Source organism: Cyprinus carpio, chromosome B2 (assembly GCF_018340385.1).
Source record: "Cyprinus carpio isolate SPL01 chromosome B2, ASM1834038v1, whole genome shotgun sequence".
NCBI classification, from domain to species: Eukaryota; Metazoa; Chordata; class Actinopteri; order Cypriniformes; family Cyprinidae; genus Cyprinus; species Cyprinus carpio.
Window position 1 is genome coordinate 14,320,853 of NC_056598.1, and position 15,894 is coordinate 14,336,746.

General features: G+C 37.3%; 1 protein-coding gene across 3 annotated transcripts in view; it reads left to right on the plus strand.

The window, feature by feature from the left end:
* The window catches only part of map4l (microtubule associated protein 4 like), a 45,064-nt gene that overhangs the window by 25,881 nt on the left and 3,289 nt on the right, over positions 1 to 15,894 (plus strand). The window contains exons 1-11 of one of the 3 annotated variants that reach the window (XM_019118790.2): positions 1,546 to 2,941; positions 4,850 to 5,283; positions 5,899 to 6,096; positions 7,012 to 7,132; positions 7,526 to 7,585; positions 8,639 to 8,895; positions 10,081 to 10,134; positions 12,862 to 12,954; positions 13,923 to 14,004; positions 14,108 to 14,214; positions 15,339 to 15,519. In XM_019118790.2, coding sequence (XP_018974335.2) covers positions 2,134 to 2,941; positions 4,850 to 5,283; positions 5,899 to 6,096; positions 7,012 to 7,132; positions 7,526 to 7,585; positions 8,639 to 8,895; positions 10,081 to 10,134; positions 12,862 to 12,954; positions 13,923 to 14,004; positions 14,108 to 14,214; positions 15,339 to 15,519 — 2,395 coding nt within the window. In that variant the 5' untranslated portion in view covers positions 1,546 to 2,133. Of the gene's footprint in view, positions 1 to 1,545; positions 2,942 to 4,849; positions 5,284 to 5,898; positions 6,097 to 7,011; positions 7,133 to 7,525; positions 7,586 to 8,638; positions 8,896 to 10,080; positions 10,135 to 12,861; positions 12,955 to 13,922; positions 14,005 to 14,107; positions 14,215 to 15,338; positions 15,520 to 15,894 lie in introns of those variants that run through there. The other 2 variants (XM_042718214.1, XM_042718213.1) reach the window with 2 other exon arrangements.

The following is a 15,894-nucleotide window of genomic DNA, read 5'->3' on the forward strand; positions in this document are numbered from 1 at the left end:
TATAGTAAATACATGTAGTTAATTAATATTACTCAGTACTTTAGTGTATAATTACACTGTAACAAGGACACCTTAAAATAAAGTGTAACCAAAATTGAATTTGTGGAATTGAAACTAACACGGAAATGCACTAAGAAATGCAATGATAGGAAGTTTCAATATCCTCTGTATATTGAGCCAAAGGATGTGGTGCAGTGTGTTCTTAGAGGCATGTAAACAGTAAAATTAATCTGACATGTCCTTATGCAACAAAACCCATTCACAAGATTCTGGCCCATTACAGCAATGAGACAGTCAGAGAGAAAAGACTTCTTTTATATCTGTCACTGGCCTGGAAGGCCACTGCAGCTGATGCATTGTAGTTTGTGTGTGTGTGTGTGTGAAGTTCACTCTAATTAAGGTGCCTGAGCCAATCAGACTACACATGAATTACGACATCGCATGCCTCTGCTCAAGTCTGGAAGGGTGTATGCAGTGGGAGCCAGAAAAGTAATATGTAATACAGGTTTTGTGGTGCCCCTGATACAATTTTAAAACCACGTTTTTTACTGCTCACATTTTTCATGTTAGGATGCCTGTAATTAACTGGTCTAGTAGGTTACCTAATATAGAGGTTTAAATGTATGTGCTATTTCTGTGCAGATACATACTGTAAAGTGCTGAATAATGCAGAACCTTGCTGTTGTGACTGATTGTGGAAGTGATTTATGTTGCTCAGCCTATTTATGTTTAATGATTTTTTTTCCTTTTTTTGGTGAATAATTGTCTTGCATGATATGATAATCAGGTGTGTGTCACCATAAAAACTTCATTTCTCAAAGACAGAAGACTGTGAGAGGACATGACTGAACTGGAATGGGACTGATGTGTCTAATGGCTGGAAGGAAAGGATTTTAATTTTTTAATTTTTTGAAGGGCTAGTGTCTGACTGATTTATCTGTTTGAGTGTAAGAAAATATGTTTTTTGCCCCCAAGAGCCACAAACACATTGTGATCTGCACAAAAAATGTTTATCCATCTCAAGTAAACATCTGGGTATTTGGGTTGGAGTGGATGCAGTTCCATTAAATTATTTGCAGTTACCATTGTTTTTCTCAGCTGTACGCAATCCTATTAGAACAGACCAATTATGGGTCACCAACCAACATTTAAAAACCACTGCATAAAAACATCAGCTAAGGCATTGGCACAGTCACATTTAGGCAGGAAATATGACTCCATTTGCTGGTTTGTGCATGCATTCTGGATCCTTGCTGTGGTGACATGCTTGAATTCCTGGTCAAATCCTGACATTCCAAAACCGAATTACTTTCTGATGTGGAACACAAAATAAGATATTCTGAAGAATTTGTATATTTTAGTCCTTACGAAGAGTCAGTGGCATCCAACGTGGTTTTGTACTCCAAAGACGTGCATTAAATGGGACAGTTGGAGCATCACAATACCTTCTTTTTTTTTCACACGAGAAAGAAAGTCCAACAGGTTTACTAAAACACAAGGGTGAGTAAATGATGATAGACTTCTCATTTTTTGGGTGAACTGCACCTTTAATACAGTCTCATAAAAACTCTCTAGAGAATGAAAGGCACAGTACACAACAGAGGTCATACTTCCATCAACCTTGTACGTGAGCGACGGAGGAATGTAATGTTTAAGCTGATTGCTCTAAATGGGATTGATACTGATGTTAATGTGTTGAGTGAGGGACACAGCACCTGAGGACCTGGCAATGATAACATCCTCTACTAAGGGTAAAGGTGCACGCTTGCGTCTGCTAGAACATTCTGAGAACCAAACGAGACAATGTGTGAGTGAGAGAGAGAGAAAGGGGTATTTATAAACACGCTGGATGCTAAAAGCAAGGGTTTTCAGTGTGGAGCATCCAATAAGGACGCCGCTTGCGTGATCACGTGATTGAAGACTTGGAAGGAATGTGCGGACAGAATTAGGGTGAGAGAGAGAACGAGAGAGAGGAGGAGGATTTGGGAGAGAGACGCAGAGTCATCTCAGCCTCGGCATTGAGGGAGGTTTAGAGACCAGCACTGTAGACTTACTCATCTAAATCAATGCCGTTTACTGACAGATAGACACCTTGATAAAGAACAAATATTTAGAGAGACAAGGACTGTAAGGATGTCATCCCAGCGCTCAGAGTGCAGAGATCTGTGCTCAGTGCCACCCTCCATGCCAGGCTTGGCATCGTCAACAGCTGCCCAGGGCTGGAACTGGCAGCAGGGGCAGCCAGGCGGTCTGCAACCCTCCAGACTGTTAGAGGACGACAAGCAGGACCTTTCCACCAAGTCGACAGCACTCAGCCAGGAGGCGGACCAACGGGTAACCAGTCACCAGAGCAGCAGGGGTGGGAAGAATTTGGGCAGTGCAGCAGAAAGTCCCACAAGCGTCTCGTCCTCTCCATCACCCCTGTCTCCAGGGAAAGACCTTTCTACCAATGGGGTGACATCAGGACCTTTACCGAGAAGTGGCGTCTTGACATCCTCAGACAGCGATTGGGATCCACCTCCCAGCATTTCGGAAACAGGCCTCGCGCCGAATTATTGCGTGATCGGTGTGGTGAATGACAGCTATGTGGAGGGCAAAGTTGAGGGCAAAACGGAAACACGGCCACCCATGTCACCCCCCGTGCAACAAAACCGAATGGTCCAGCGCACAATGTCAGACAGTACCCACCTGACAGTCCCTGCTAGCCTTCAGCTGCCGGATAAATATCCAGGCAAGGATGTGCCACCACCCCAGACCACCATCAAATACTTTACCGTAGAGGACAAACAGAGTCTTCTGCCATCCATGAGTATCCCATCAGCCCCTACTGCAAAGAAAGAACAGCCTGCTGGTGTGCCACAGAGTTCTGAAAGGATACAGTTGCCGCCACAGCCATCGGGAAGTGGAAATGCTGTTTCATCCCCTGACATTCAGCCTAAAGGTATCTGTAATGGTAGTTGAGATCAGCTGCTGTGATCTCCGTGGTGTGCCAATGTAGGATTAGGATCTGTTGGATCTCTAGATCTCTGGTTCTTGGATTACTTGTGTACTTGTGTCTTTGCATCAACAGATGTAATTCAGTTTATCTGTGTGACAGAGCTGAACATACACTACCATTCAAAAGTTTGGGGTCCTAGGATATATATATTTTTTAATAATATTAAACGGTAATATTGTGAATATTATTACAATTTAAAATAATATTTTTATATTTGAATATATTTTAAAATGTAATGAATTGCTTTGATGGCAAAGCCATTACTCCAGTCATCAGTGTCACATGATCCTTCAAAAATCATTCTAATATGCTGAATTGGTTCTCAAGAAACATTTTTTTGTGAAAATAGTAAATTTTTTCAGGATGCTTTGATGAATATAAAGCTCAAAAGAACAACATTTATTTGAAAAAGAAATCATTTGTAACAATGTTAAAGTCTTTTTTTTATCAGTTTAATGTATCCTTTCTGATTAATTGTATTTTGAATGATAGTGTATTTTGTTTTTGTGGCAAACCTTCTCTCAAAGACGGTCTGTTATATATGGTTGTCCTTGCAAATTATATTGAGCACAACTAATAGAGTAAAATATTTTTTATTATTTATTGTTATTTAGCATAGATTGTTAACTCTTTAATGTGGATTTAATCTGCTGACATCTTGTCATGTATGTGTTTTCTACTTTTTAAAACATTTTTCAAGATTTGTTTATTGAGAGAGGTTTTACTGTTAGAACAGTATCCTCAAATGCTCCAGCAGATGGTGTGCTGTTGTATTATGTATGTGCATATCTGTGTATTAACACCCCTGATGAAGACAGATTGCCAGATGCAGAGGTTATAGATACAGTTATGAGATTGACAGAAAAATGGATAAGATTTGCTGTGTGTGCCACTGGCCGCCTGCAGGGATACACAAAAATATCAACAGAGTAACCTTTGAATGTCCTTTTGTCATAATTTGCTTTTGGTGTACTGAGATGAGCCCACGTTTCACACGTATACACTTTGGCATATTACCATCCATTTATCCATCTGTAACTGTTTGAAGAGCTTCAGGGGAAGAGTTATGGTTTTCATCCAGGGTCTCTGAAGGTACCCTAGGGGTCCGTGGAGAAGATAAATTGAAAACATACTAAATGTTCTAGACATTTCTAACTGTTAACAAATTTAAATTTTTCTAACTAATGATGTTTCAAGCATTAAATTTCCTTGATAATGTTATTAAAAAAATCTAGCTGGTATAGAGCCCTGGTAAAGAGGACAAAACAGACCTTAAAATTGCATTTTATTTCATTCAAAAGGGAACATATGTTTGTTCTTTATTTCAATATATCAAAGTAAGAAGGACATAGTATTCAAAATATAGTAAAATATACTTTACCAAAATATTGCCAAAAAATGTCTCAGGAATAGTGTGCTCTTTCTTTCTGTCCTTTTTTTTCTGTCTCTCTCTCTCTCTCACGGTTTTTGGTGTTTTTGTCTTCTGTTGGCCATTGATTTTTCACTTTGTGGGGTGAATGGTGCTAAGTTACATAAGGCATCAAGACCGACAATGTGCTTGTCTGTCTGTCCGCTCAAGGCACTGTCAGTTTCTGTGCCCTTTTCCATGACCTCTCATGCTTTTCTGCTTTAATTCGAATTGTCAGAATGTACTGAGACTGAGGCATAAAGTGTAACTTAATGCTAATTTGTGTCTCCAAAACATCTTGGATATTACAACAAGCTACAACCAAATGCCTTCTGTGAACAAACTTACATTGATCATTATGACAATTATAAAGATAAAGATAATAATAGTAGATACACATTTGCTTGATTAAACATGAGAATTTCAACTTTGTCTTTTCAAAGTAAAAGAAGATAAGACAGCCAAAGAGAAAATGGAGAAGGTGGAAACTGCTCTGAAGATGGAAAACATCAACATAACTGAGAAGCAAGACAAGCCTGAGAAAATGGAGAAGATTGATCACCTGGACAAGAAAGATGCAATAACAAAGAAACCAGACAGTGTGGATAAGACTCAGAAGAGTGAGCAAATCATCAAGGATGAGAAGAAAATTGAGAAAGAGGAAAAACAGGATAATAAAGCTGAGAAAACCGAGAAGGTTGAGAAAGTAGACAAACCTGAGAAGACAAACAAGGAGAAAGACGAGAAGAAAGACAATGGAGAAAAAGTGGACAAGACAGCCAAAGCTGAGAAGAATGCGACGGCTGCTAAAGGACCTGCTAAGTCTCCAACAGCTAATGGGAGAAAGGAGGTGACCAGCCCAGATAGTAAGGCCAAGGTAAGTCTGAAAAACAAAGGGACCTCATTTGAAGGTTTTTTTTTTGTTGTTGTTGTTGTTGTTTTTTTACTGCCACATTTGTGACCCTGGAGCACAAAACCAGTCTTAAGTCGCTGGGGTATATTTTTAGCAATAGGCAAAAAAACATTGTATGGGTCAAAATTATCGATTTTTCTTTTATGCCAAAATCATTTGGATATTAAGTAAAGATCATGTTCCATGAAGATATTTTGAAAATTTCCTACTATAAATATATCAAAACTTAATTTTTGATTAATAATATGCATTGCTAAGAACCTCATTTGCACAAATTTAAAGGCGATTTTCTCAACATTTAGATTTATTTGCACCCTCAGATTCCAGATTTTCAAATAGCTGTATCTCAAACAAAAATTGACCCTTATGACTGGTTTTGTTGTCCAAGGTCACATTTGAGAAAAAGAGGTGTTTGATCTAATTTTTCCATCTTTATAAAGAATAAAGATCAGTTACCCAAACTAACAACTTATGATTTATGAACAGTTTCTACAGCCATTGCTGCTACCTTGGTTTTATCATGCTCCCATGTTTGCATCTAGTTTTTCTTTTGTGCTTTTTGCAAATACATGCATATAGCCTTCAGTTGGGTCAACCAAACAAAGCTCAGCAAGACCAAACTCGCTGTGCACTGGAGACAGTGCAGGTGCCACCAAACGCACCTCTCCCACCACCAACTCTGCCAATAAAAAAAGCCCTATGCCCAAGGCAACAACCCCTACTGCTGGTACCAAGAAAACCCCCACCACCACATCTACTCTTGAGACTAAGGCCAAGGTGAGTTAATGCCATTTCCCTCATCTGTGGTTTGGCACCCAGCCTACAATCCACAGGGGAGACCATTTTCGACTTTCTCTGATGCGCATCTCTCTTCCCTTAAAATCGGCCCATGGCTTGCCATCTGTGTCATTGTCAACTCACAATGTTCTATCACCAGCAAAATCTCAAGAGAGAGGCATGTTTTTAGGCTACTGAATAAAATATAAGGTGCAGTTTTGTTTTGCCTCTTAAATATTTAGCAAGTACAGATACAAATTAATTTGACAGGGCTAATTATATGCCTCTCTCTTCAGATCAGGTTGTAAATTACTTTTTCTCCAACTTCCATGCATGGTGCTTGTAGATTATGAATCTATAATTCATTCTCACCTTTTTATCTAGTGTAATCTCTTCTCTGCTCATTTTCTATATGGATGATTTTTCATTTAGGGGAAATTTTTGTCCATTAGTTAAGAGAGATTTTTATTATTATTATTATAAAGAGAAAATCTGGTATAGTAGTATAATATAATATGCTTTACATTTTAAATTGGGACAAAGGATTTATTTTAGTTCATTGACTGCTAGGTAACATTGCATTTGAAAATTCAAGGTTTGCTCTCTACAAAAAATAAACAAATAGCAGAAAATTTTAATTACAATCACAGAGAATATCAAAGATCCACACCAATACCCAATATACCACAATCCACTTTAAAGTTGATCAAGGCCAATATCAGATCAGTTCATCTGGGTCATGTCATGAAACATTTTTTTCAAGATTTGTAAGTAGTTAAACTCTGCCTAAATTGAACAATCACCATCAAACATTACACCACACTTATGTATGTAACCCATCTAATCAACCTCCTGACATCAACTCTTTTTCATTTATGGTTGTTCAGCATTCTGATGTCTTACTCTTTTCTTCAGTCTTCTGAGACAGCCACTCAGCGTCGCCCTCCAGTGCCAAAGGCTAAAACGGCATCTGTTACGAATTCTAAAAACGGCATTACTAGCACCCCAACTACCACCTCTGCCCGACACTCCTCTGGTGAGCTGTTCCACCATACAGAACTTAGTCTGGGTAGATTAATTACATTTTATAAAGATGAAAAATAAGTCATAGACTTACAGTCTTTATAATTGTATGCATAGTAAAAAGGTCCCCGATCATATATAATTATCAAAACCTTTTTTTTTTGAGTCTTTGTTTATTGAAAGATTTTGTAAAGGTGTTTCATCAGTCAAACAATTGACAAGTTGCTACACAACAGTACAGTCCAACAGTGCTTTGCACTTCTGTCCTTCACACCTTCATTTTGATTCCTTTCATTGCACTAAGGTTTGTAGGAGCTCAGGTTATGCATTCAGTTATTTAAAGTCAGGATAATCACATAATGACATTTAAATTTACCTAATTTAATCTGATTCTGTGTTTTCACAGCTACAAAGACTGAAAACCAAGCAGGAGAGGTGAAAAAGACAAGTGCAAAGACAACACCAGGTGAAAACAGAGCAATTTTTCTTATCTAGAAAAATATTTTACATACAGTTAGAAATAGAAATCGTTATAAATTACACACAGTATATTCAATTTACTATACCTCCTGGCAATGGTATTTACATACAGTATAATATTATATCAGATTTTGCTTTGGTTTAATTGCTGAAAATATGAGTTAAGAGTCTTGTTAGCTTCAGTTGCACTTGCACTAGACTGTGAATACTTGTTTCTTGGCTTATAGTAGCATTGTGGTACATTGTAAACAAAACTTTTTTCCCAGTAGACTAATACATTCCTATGCATTATAATTTTCAGAATTTCTTAATGACAGACAGGAATATTGGGATTTTTATGTGCAATGTATATGAATCATTATATCATCTAAGGCTCTGTGACTGGATATAATATAAAGTGTGTAAACTGTGTGTTGAAATATCCTTTTTTCCAATATATCACAAACAAGTCACCCAAATATTAAGACAAACATTTCGATTAGCAGAGACTTGAATAACACCCATTACATGAAATTAAATACATTCTGGATAAATAAACCAACAGTCCCAACAGATTTAAGAGTGGAGAGATCTTTTTTTCCAGCGGTCAGCAGAGGTGCTTATGTGCAAATAAAGGTGCTTACTTGTCTGTAGCTGTAAATGCAGATTTGATGGAGGCTTTAAGAGCAGGGTGAGAAGTTTACCTCTACTGTTTCCTGAAAACACAGCAGTTCTGAGCTAATACACACTGACTAGTGCATTTGTTAGTCATCAAATCTGAAGTTGCTGACATAGTCAGGGATAGACTTACTCACAGAGGCCTGTCTGAAAACATCACACTTATACAACCTTCAGCTCCTTTCTCCATCTCTGTGTACACAAGAACATTGTCACTTAGATGAGAGCTTGGCACTTTTCTTGTGGCTAAGGGAGAAGAAATATTCATGATAACAAGTCAATGATAAGAAGATTTATCTGTCTGTGACCTCTCATGCATACTGTATTAAGGCTCCTGGATTGTGCTGTTTGCTGCTACAGTGACTTGCATTTTGTTTTGCAGTTAAAACAACTCCAAGAACAACTCGCACACTACCTTCTGCCACCAGCACAGCAGCCACCAATGGGACCCCGACCCCTCGTCCCTCCCGCATCACCAAACCCCCTGTACCCAAGCAGACTCCCCTAGAGAAGAAGCCTCCTGTACCTCGAGCCCCCCGAAATGTCCGGCCCACCAATGCACCACTGCCGGATCTAAAAAACGTGCGCTCCAAGATCGGTTCTACCGATAACATGAAGTACCAGCCTGGAGGAGGCAAGGTGAGTTGACTGGTCAAAAGAAAACCAGAAGAATTTGCATGTGCGCAAGGAATGATATAATATGGACTTTAGAGGCACACATAGAGCCTACACTTAACCTCATTTGTTTACAGACTTAGATTTAATTTGATGCATTATTTGGCAACATATGATCATAACTCAGGTTCTGCACTATTGCTGCTATTAAACACATTATGAAACTTTACCTTTTGTTATAGTTGCTTCTCATATGTAAGTCTCATGTCACTGCTGGTCAATGTAAATGCCATTATTCATTTGATTGATCCTGAACTTTTAGATACTGTCAGTTTTGACTGAGCTCATGGATGCAGTGTTCTGTGATTGACATCCACCTGCCAGTGGAAAACAAAGCCCCCACTTTTTATTACTGAATCTGTAGAATTGATTTGTCTGTCTTCCATAGCCATCTCCCAGCCACCTATTCTTCCCCATCTCTTTGTGTAACAGGATTCCCAGAAGGGTTTTCACTTTTCAGGGAAGGTCTAGAGAATCCAATGCATTAGGACTGGCTGTTTCCATATTTACACCATCTGTAATACAGATGGTGACTGTCAACTAAAGGCCACAATGCATCATTTAAATTAACATGTCTTTTTATGAAACCCTCCATGAAGGATGTTTGGTCTCTGGGTTTTCCATTAATATTTAAATGAATAGTTCACTCAAAACTGAAAAATGCGCCACCATTTACTCATCATCTTATTGTTCTAAACCTGTGTGACTTTCTGTCCTCTGTGCAACACACAAATTAAAATTTTGAGTAATGTTTTTGTCAGTACAAAAAACAGCACTGACTTTTATTGTATGAATAAAAAACAAACTAAAACACTTTTTAAAATATAATTTTCTATTCCATATTAAAAAAAGAAAGTTGTACTTGTTTGGAATAAATAATGACAGAAATGTCATTGTTGAGTGAGCTATCCCTTAAGTTTCAATTGGCTTTGTATTTAATAGAACAGACACAGTTAAATACACTATTTTCCCCATGCAGCTTTTGACACACAAACCGTCAGCTGATTCTTTCAAATTCCAAAGTAACCTTAGCATAGTGAATCACTTATTGTGGTACATCCTATACTTTCTTCTCTGAGACCTTCGACCCTGGGCTTTCTGTACCTCCTCCCTGCACTGCACTGACTAAAGGGGTGCTTGTCTCCTCAGGTCTCTGCAGCCCAGGGCAAGACCGATGCTCTGCCAAAGACCAGCCAGGGCAAAGTGAGTCCCTCCCAATGACATCTCCCTGACTCACTGCCACAATATCACTCTCTCTCCTGCTCTTACTTTCACTGTCTTTCCAAAGATCATCAGATCTTGTAGAAACTTGCTTATGCAACCCTAATTTTTACAAGTGTACACAGACTCACAAAACTCCTAATAGTAGAGAATTTGTGTACTAAAATTAGGTTAGAGTGGTTTTCTGAATTATAAGGAAACATGCAGGCATGTTGTTGTTGTATAAACATGTCCACATACATGTGTTAGAAAATGTTTTTAGAGCAATGCAGCCTGGTCTGTGTTTGTCTTCTGTAAATTTAACACCACACAATTCTGTCTCTCAGTAGTTCACCCATGATCATTGTGCCACTCTTTGTGAAATATTTGTAGAGTCTGGTTTACCACTGTTACCAGTTGGAAATTGACCTATCGGTAAGCCCTGCCCCCCCTTAGTTACTGTTGCTCCTTCAGACAAACAAATGGAGTTGCTCACTCTCTTACAATAACACCATCATGTACAGTGTAGGTCACAAACACATAAATGGTCTACATTTCAGTGCCTCTCCATATTAAACTGGTTAAATGTACATTAATTTAATCGTTCCCTGCAATACATGAACAGTGTTGATCCGGGATGTTGTCATCTGTGATCGTGATGACCTTAACATGAGACTTTTCCAGCTTGGATTGTGATCTGTAAACCCTCACTTCGAGTTACCCACTGTATTTATTTTAAAATATTTTATATATCCCTCCATGGGATATTTAATTCCCACTTGAATGGTGGCCCATCTTTGTCCAAAATTGTGCAAAAAGATTGTGGGACAAGGTTTTCACACTGTCAGCTCGCTATTTAGGTTTGTAATAGCATGGACTCACTAACTTTAATGTTAGCTAGTTTTAGCCAGAGATACTTTACTGAAGCACAAGATGACATTAATGTTCTGCTTGAGCAGATGAAAATTGTGTTTGGGGTTTGGGGTTGAATGCTTAGGGACATTTTGCTCTGTTTTGTGTGGGTTTAGGAAATGTAATAAAATAAATTCTATTGCCCATCCTCTCAGGATACCTGGAATCAGTGTTACAAGTACCACAAGCACATTGTTTTTCCATTTTTGTAGCATAAACACCATCAAACCGATGAGCGCTTCGGATCTTCATATGTTTCTCTTTGGTGCTGAAACCTAAAGATGTCTGAGTTCCGCTCCCCGTGCAACTGATACTCGACTGCCATTGGTTCATCTGCGTTCGAGGGGAGGGGCTTACCGATAGGTCAATTGACAAAGTATTTTTGTTAGTGTTTTCTGCACTAACCACGTCCAACTAAAAATAGCATAACTGCATGTTGTACAGACTCAGCAATAGTATCAACACTCTATAGTGCAAATAATTTCTCACCTTACAATGGATTGTCATACTTGCACTCCTGCTTTTGCTTTTAAGGGGAAAAAAATGCTTTCCCACTGCGCTTATAATATGTGCTATATATATCACTTTTCTTGCAGCTTTCCACTCAGGAGACTGTGGCTATTCTTGGGGAACTTAATATAGCATGAAATGAAAAACTGAATTATACATTTCTTTTCAAAATATTCTTACACATAATAAAGACATAAATGTCTCCAATATATTATATTATATTATATTATCAGAAAACTTCCATCGGTAACTATTATCTTTTTTGAATAAAAAAAGTTCTTGAAACTTCTGTAATCACAAAATGAATTGTGGTTAATTCATTTATTTACCTGTATCAATACTAATATCAATAATAATGTATTATAGTTATTATACAGAATATGAGCATTTGAATATTGTATTAGACAATATTGCCTTTTAGTCAAAAGGTTGAGAACCTCTATTATATTGTCTTGCATAACATCTGTTATTGGCATATGGTTAAAAACTGTTTTCATTGCATTTAAAATTGCTATGTTTTCACTCCCAAGATCACCTACAGCCTCCTGCTGTTTCACAATGTCAGCTGTGTGTTTTGAGGAATTGTGCCTCTATATATCTGTTATCTATTATGTATCCAGTTCCATGGATATTGTTTAACAGTGCCTTGCATGTCAATAACTAAGTAGAATTTAGTGCTACTGGTATTTCTTTGCTGCTCAAAGAATCATCATGGTCATGTTTTTGTTTTCAGGACAATCATCAGTTTTCGGCATGGCCTTCAAACTATGCAGTATTGCAGTTATCTCCAAATTACATTTGCTTTTCCTGGAGTGGTCTGTCACTGCAGGTCAAATGAAACAGAGTTAGACTGTAGCCCCTCGAGTGTTTAAGCATTACCTGAGAATAATGCAATAAAGTGAGCTTTAGGCTGTGAAAAACACACTCTGAGTCAGACAGAGTGTTACTCTGTCCAAACAAATATGTGAGTCACACAAATAAATCCTGCACCAAACAGCACAACAGACAAGAAACATTTGAATATAATATGGCTGCCACATAAAATGTTCAGGAATCAACTTACCTCTTTAAACACAATAGCGAAAATAACTGTTTGCTGCAAATAAATGAGTAGCTTGATCATTCAACACTACTTGACATGAACATGATGATTTTGTATCTTCAGTGGCATCGTGCTACTCTTTACTTTTAATTTACAGTTGTACATTGTTTAACACACTCATAGCCTTCATAGCGTTTGTTTCTGTCTGTTTTGCACGTGTAACTGTAGAATAACCTTTGACAGTGTTTCCTTTGTGCTGTGTTTAGGTTCAGATAGCCCACAAAAAGCTGGACTTCAGCCATGTCACCTCCCGATGTGGCTCCAAGGACAATATCAAGCATGTTCCTGGTGGAGGAAATGTAAGTGTACAGTATCATATTGGCTCAACAATTCTCTTTTATAAAATGTGTTAAAGGGTTAGTTCACCCAAAAATGAAAATTAAATATAAAAATAAAATTACCCCAAAAAAAATTTGAAAATCTGTCATTAATTACTCACACTCATGTTGTTCCAAACCCTTAAGACAAATTAGAACTTTCTGAGTTATGAGGTAGTAAGGACATTGTTAAAATAGTCCATGTGACATCCTTAACTTTACGAAGTTATAGAAGAATACTGTTGTGCGCAAAGTAAACAAAAATAACGACTTTTCAACAACTGTTCAGCAATTTTCTCTCTTTTGTGTCAGTCTTCGACACACGTTTATGAGAGTACCACAACGCATGTGTGTGATGCTGCTGATGCAAGATTTCAACAGAGAGGATGACTTGCAATTTTTACCAAGCTTTACTTATTCAACCCAGAAAATACAGATGTTAAACTAAGAGATTTGGACATTCTACATCAGAATGCCGGCTCCTTTGTCAGCAGCACGCGTTGTGGTACTCTCATGAATGTGCATCGAAACTGACATTAAAGAGAAGAAATTATTGAATAAAGTCATTATTTTTGTTTTCTATGTGCCCAAAAAATATTCTCGTAGCTTCAAAAAATGAACCACTGATGTCACATGGACTATTTTAACTATGTCCTTAATACCTTTCTGGGCCTACTGCTTGGTAGTTGCATTGCTGTCTATTGAGAGAAAGCTCATATCTCGATTTGTCTTCTGAAGATGAAGGAAGGTCTTACAGGTTTGGAACGACATGAGGTAATTAATGACAGAATTTTCATTTTTGGGTGAACTAACCCTTTCATCATATGACGCTTAGAACAGCAATGAGTTACATGTACAGAATGTGTCTTAAATGTTCTTTTCTCTTAAGAAATCCATTATCGGAAACAAATGACACTTTAGTCTAACAGCTCTTTATTCATGGTGTGCAGGTTCAGATTTTAAGTAAAAAGGTTGACTTGAGCAAAGTGACCTCTAAATGTGGATCCAAGGACAACATAAAGCACAAGTCAGGTAGGAAATGGGTCAATTTTAATATTGCCTTTTACTGTAAATGCAGTCTATTTGTGTGTGCATGCAGTAAATAGCCATGTGAATGATGATAAATCTCTCTCAGGTGGTGGTGATGTGAAGATTGAATCCAATAAGGTTAACGTCAAGGCCAAGGCCAAAGTGGGATCAATGGACAATGTAGGCCATGAACCAGGAGGTGGCAATGGCAAGGTAGTAAATAGCTTAAGAGGATATCACATATTAGGAATGTGTCTCTTTCATTATGGATTATACATTTATAATACATGGATAATAGGTCTTTCTGAAGCAAGCATGTAGTTTGTAAGATTCAGCCCCCTCAGCGCATGGAAATTTGCTTTTTTATTTTATCTATTTATGACATCTGAGCACCAGTTTGTGTTTGTTAGTGGTTTTGAGCATTATACATTTCTTTGTTTTTTTTATAATGATATTTGATATTTCTTAGTGGATGGATGTTCTGTGAGAGCACTACATGAACCTGAACAGCTGAGAAAAATGCATGCAAATATGCAACAAAGTTTGAAATACAGTAGTTCCTGTAGTATTGTTTAAGAAGAAACTTTTGATTCATTTTAAAAGGATACATTTGAGTATTTGTTTTACTATAGATTGTAAATATAAATAGTACAAATTCTGCACTTTGTAAGGCACAGTATATGCACAATGAATAAATTACTCAAATTAATACTTAAATTAGATTGATTAAAAATGACATTAAAAACATAATGTTACAAAAGATTTATTTCAAATAAATGCTGTTCTTTTTAACTTTCTATTCATCAAAATGCTGATTTCTGGGAAAAAATGTATCATGGTTTCCACAAAAATATTAAGTGTATGCTGTTTTTAACAAGAAATGCTTCTTGAGCACCAAATCAGCATATTAGAATTATTTCTGAACAATCATGTGACACTCAAAGACTTTAACAATGGCTGCTTAAAAATCAGCCATCAAAATATATTAGAAAATATTAAAATGAAATAAAAAGTTATTTTATATTGTCATAATATTTCACCATATTACTGTTTTACTATATTTTTGATAAAATAAATTCAGCCTTGGTGAACATAAGAGACTTTTTTCAAAAACATTTTAAAAAAAATCATACCAACCCCTAACTTTTGAATGATAATGTGCTTATAGAAAGTATTCATGTCAATATTGTTAAAACTCTTAACACAACTTTTTAGGAATAACACAATGGTTTTTGTTTTCCATATATTTTTCACACAAACACTCACACACACATAAATGCATGTTTGTCTCCTGTAACCATGTTCTTTAACTCATTGCTTTTGCATTGTGTTTCCAGGCTGAGGGGGTTCAGCAGAAATCTGAGGGAAGCCCATCTCCCCCAGCAGTCTCTCCACCTGTGCAGGCAGGCAATGGGGCAAAGGAGAACGGGCTGAAAGAGAACTCTTCTGCTCCCGTACCTTCTTTGGGAGAGGGGCCCCGGGACTCCCAGGGCTTAGACAAGCGCATCCCTGGGGCAAGTAAGTGCAAACTAGGCATATTCAGCCCTTATGTATTACTCCTTAAAAAGAGAAACCTGAAGAGAAATAATATATTGTGTATATTAGCATTCACATACTTGAGTCAGAATTCAACTTGAATTGGCCACAGCCCACAGGAAACTGAACTGAAATTTGACTTGGAATGACAAGAAGAAGAATGTATAAAATTACAATTCAAAGAATGTAACTGGTTAACGCAAATGAAATGTAGACTTCTTAAACCCTTAAATAAATTTATTAAATAGGACAAAATAACTGAATAAACTAAATTCAAATTTCAAACATATCTATTTATCGTTCTGTCATTCTCTCTGACTATTAGGGCTATGAACTAAAATGACCTTGTGCTGTTTT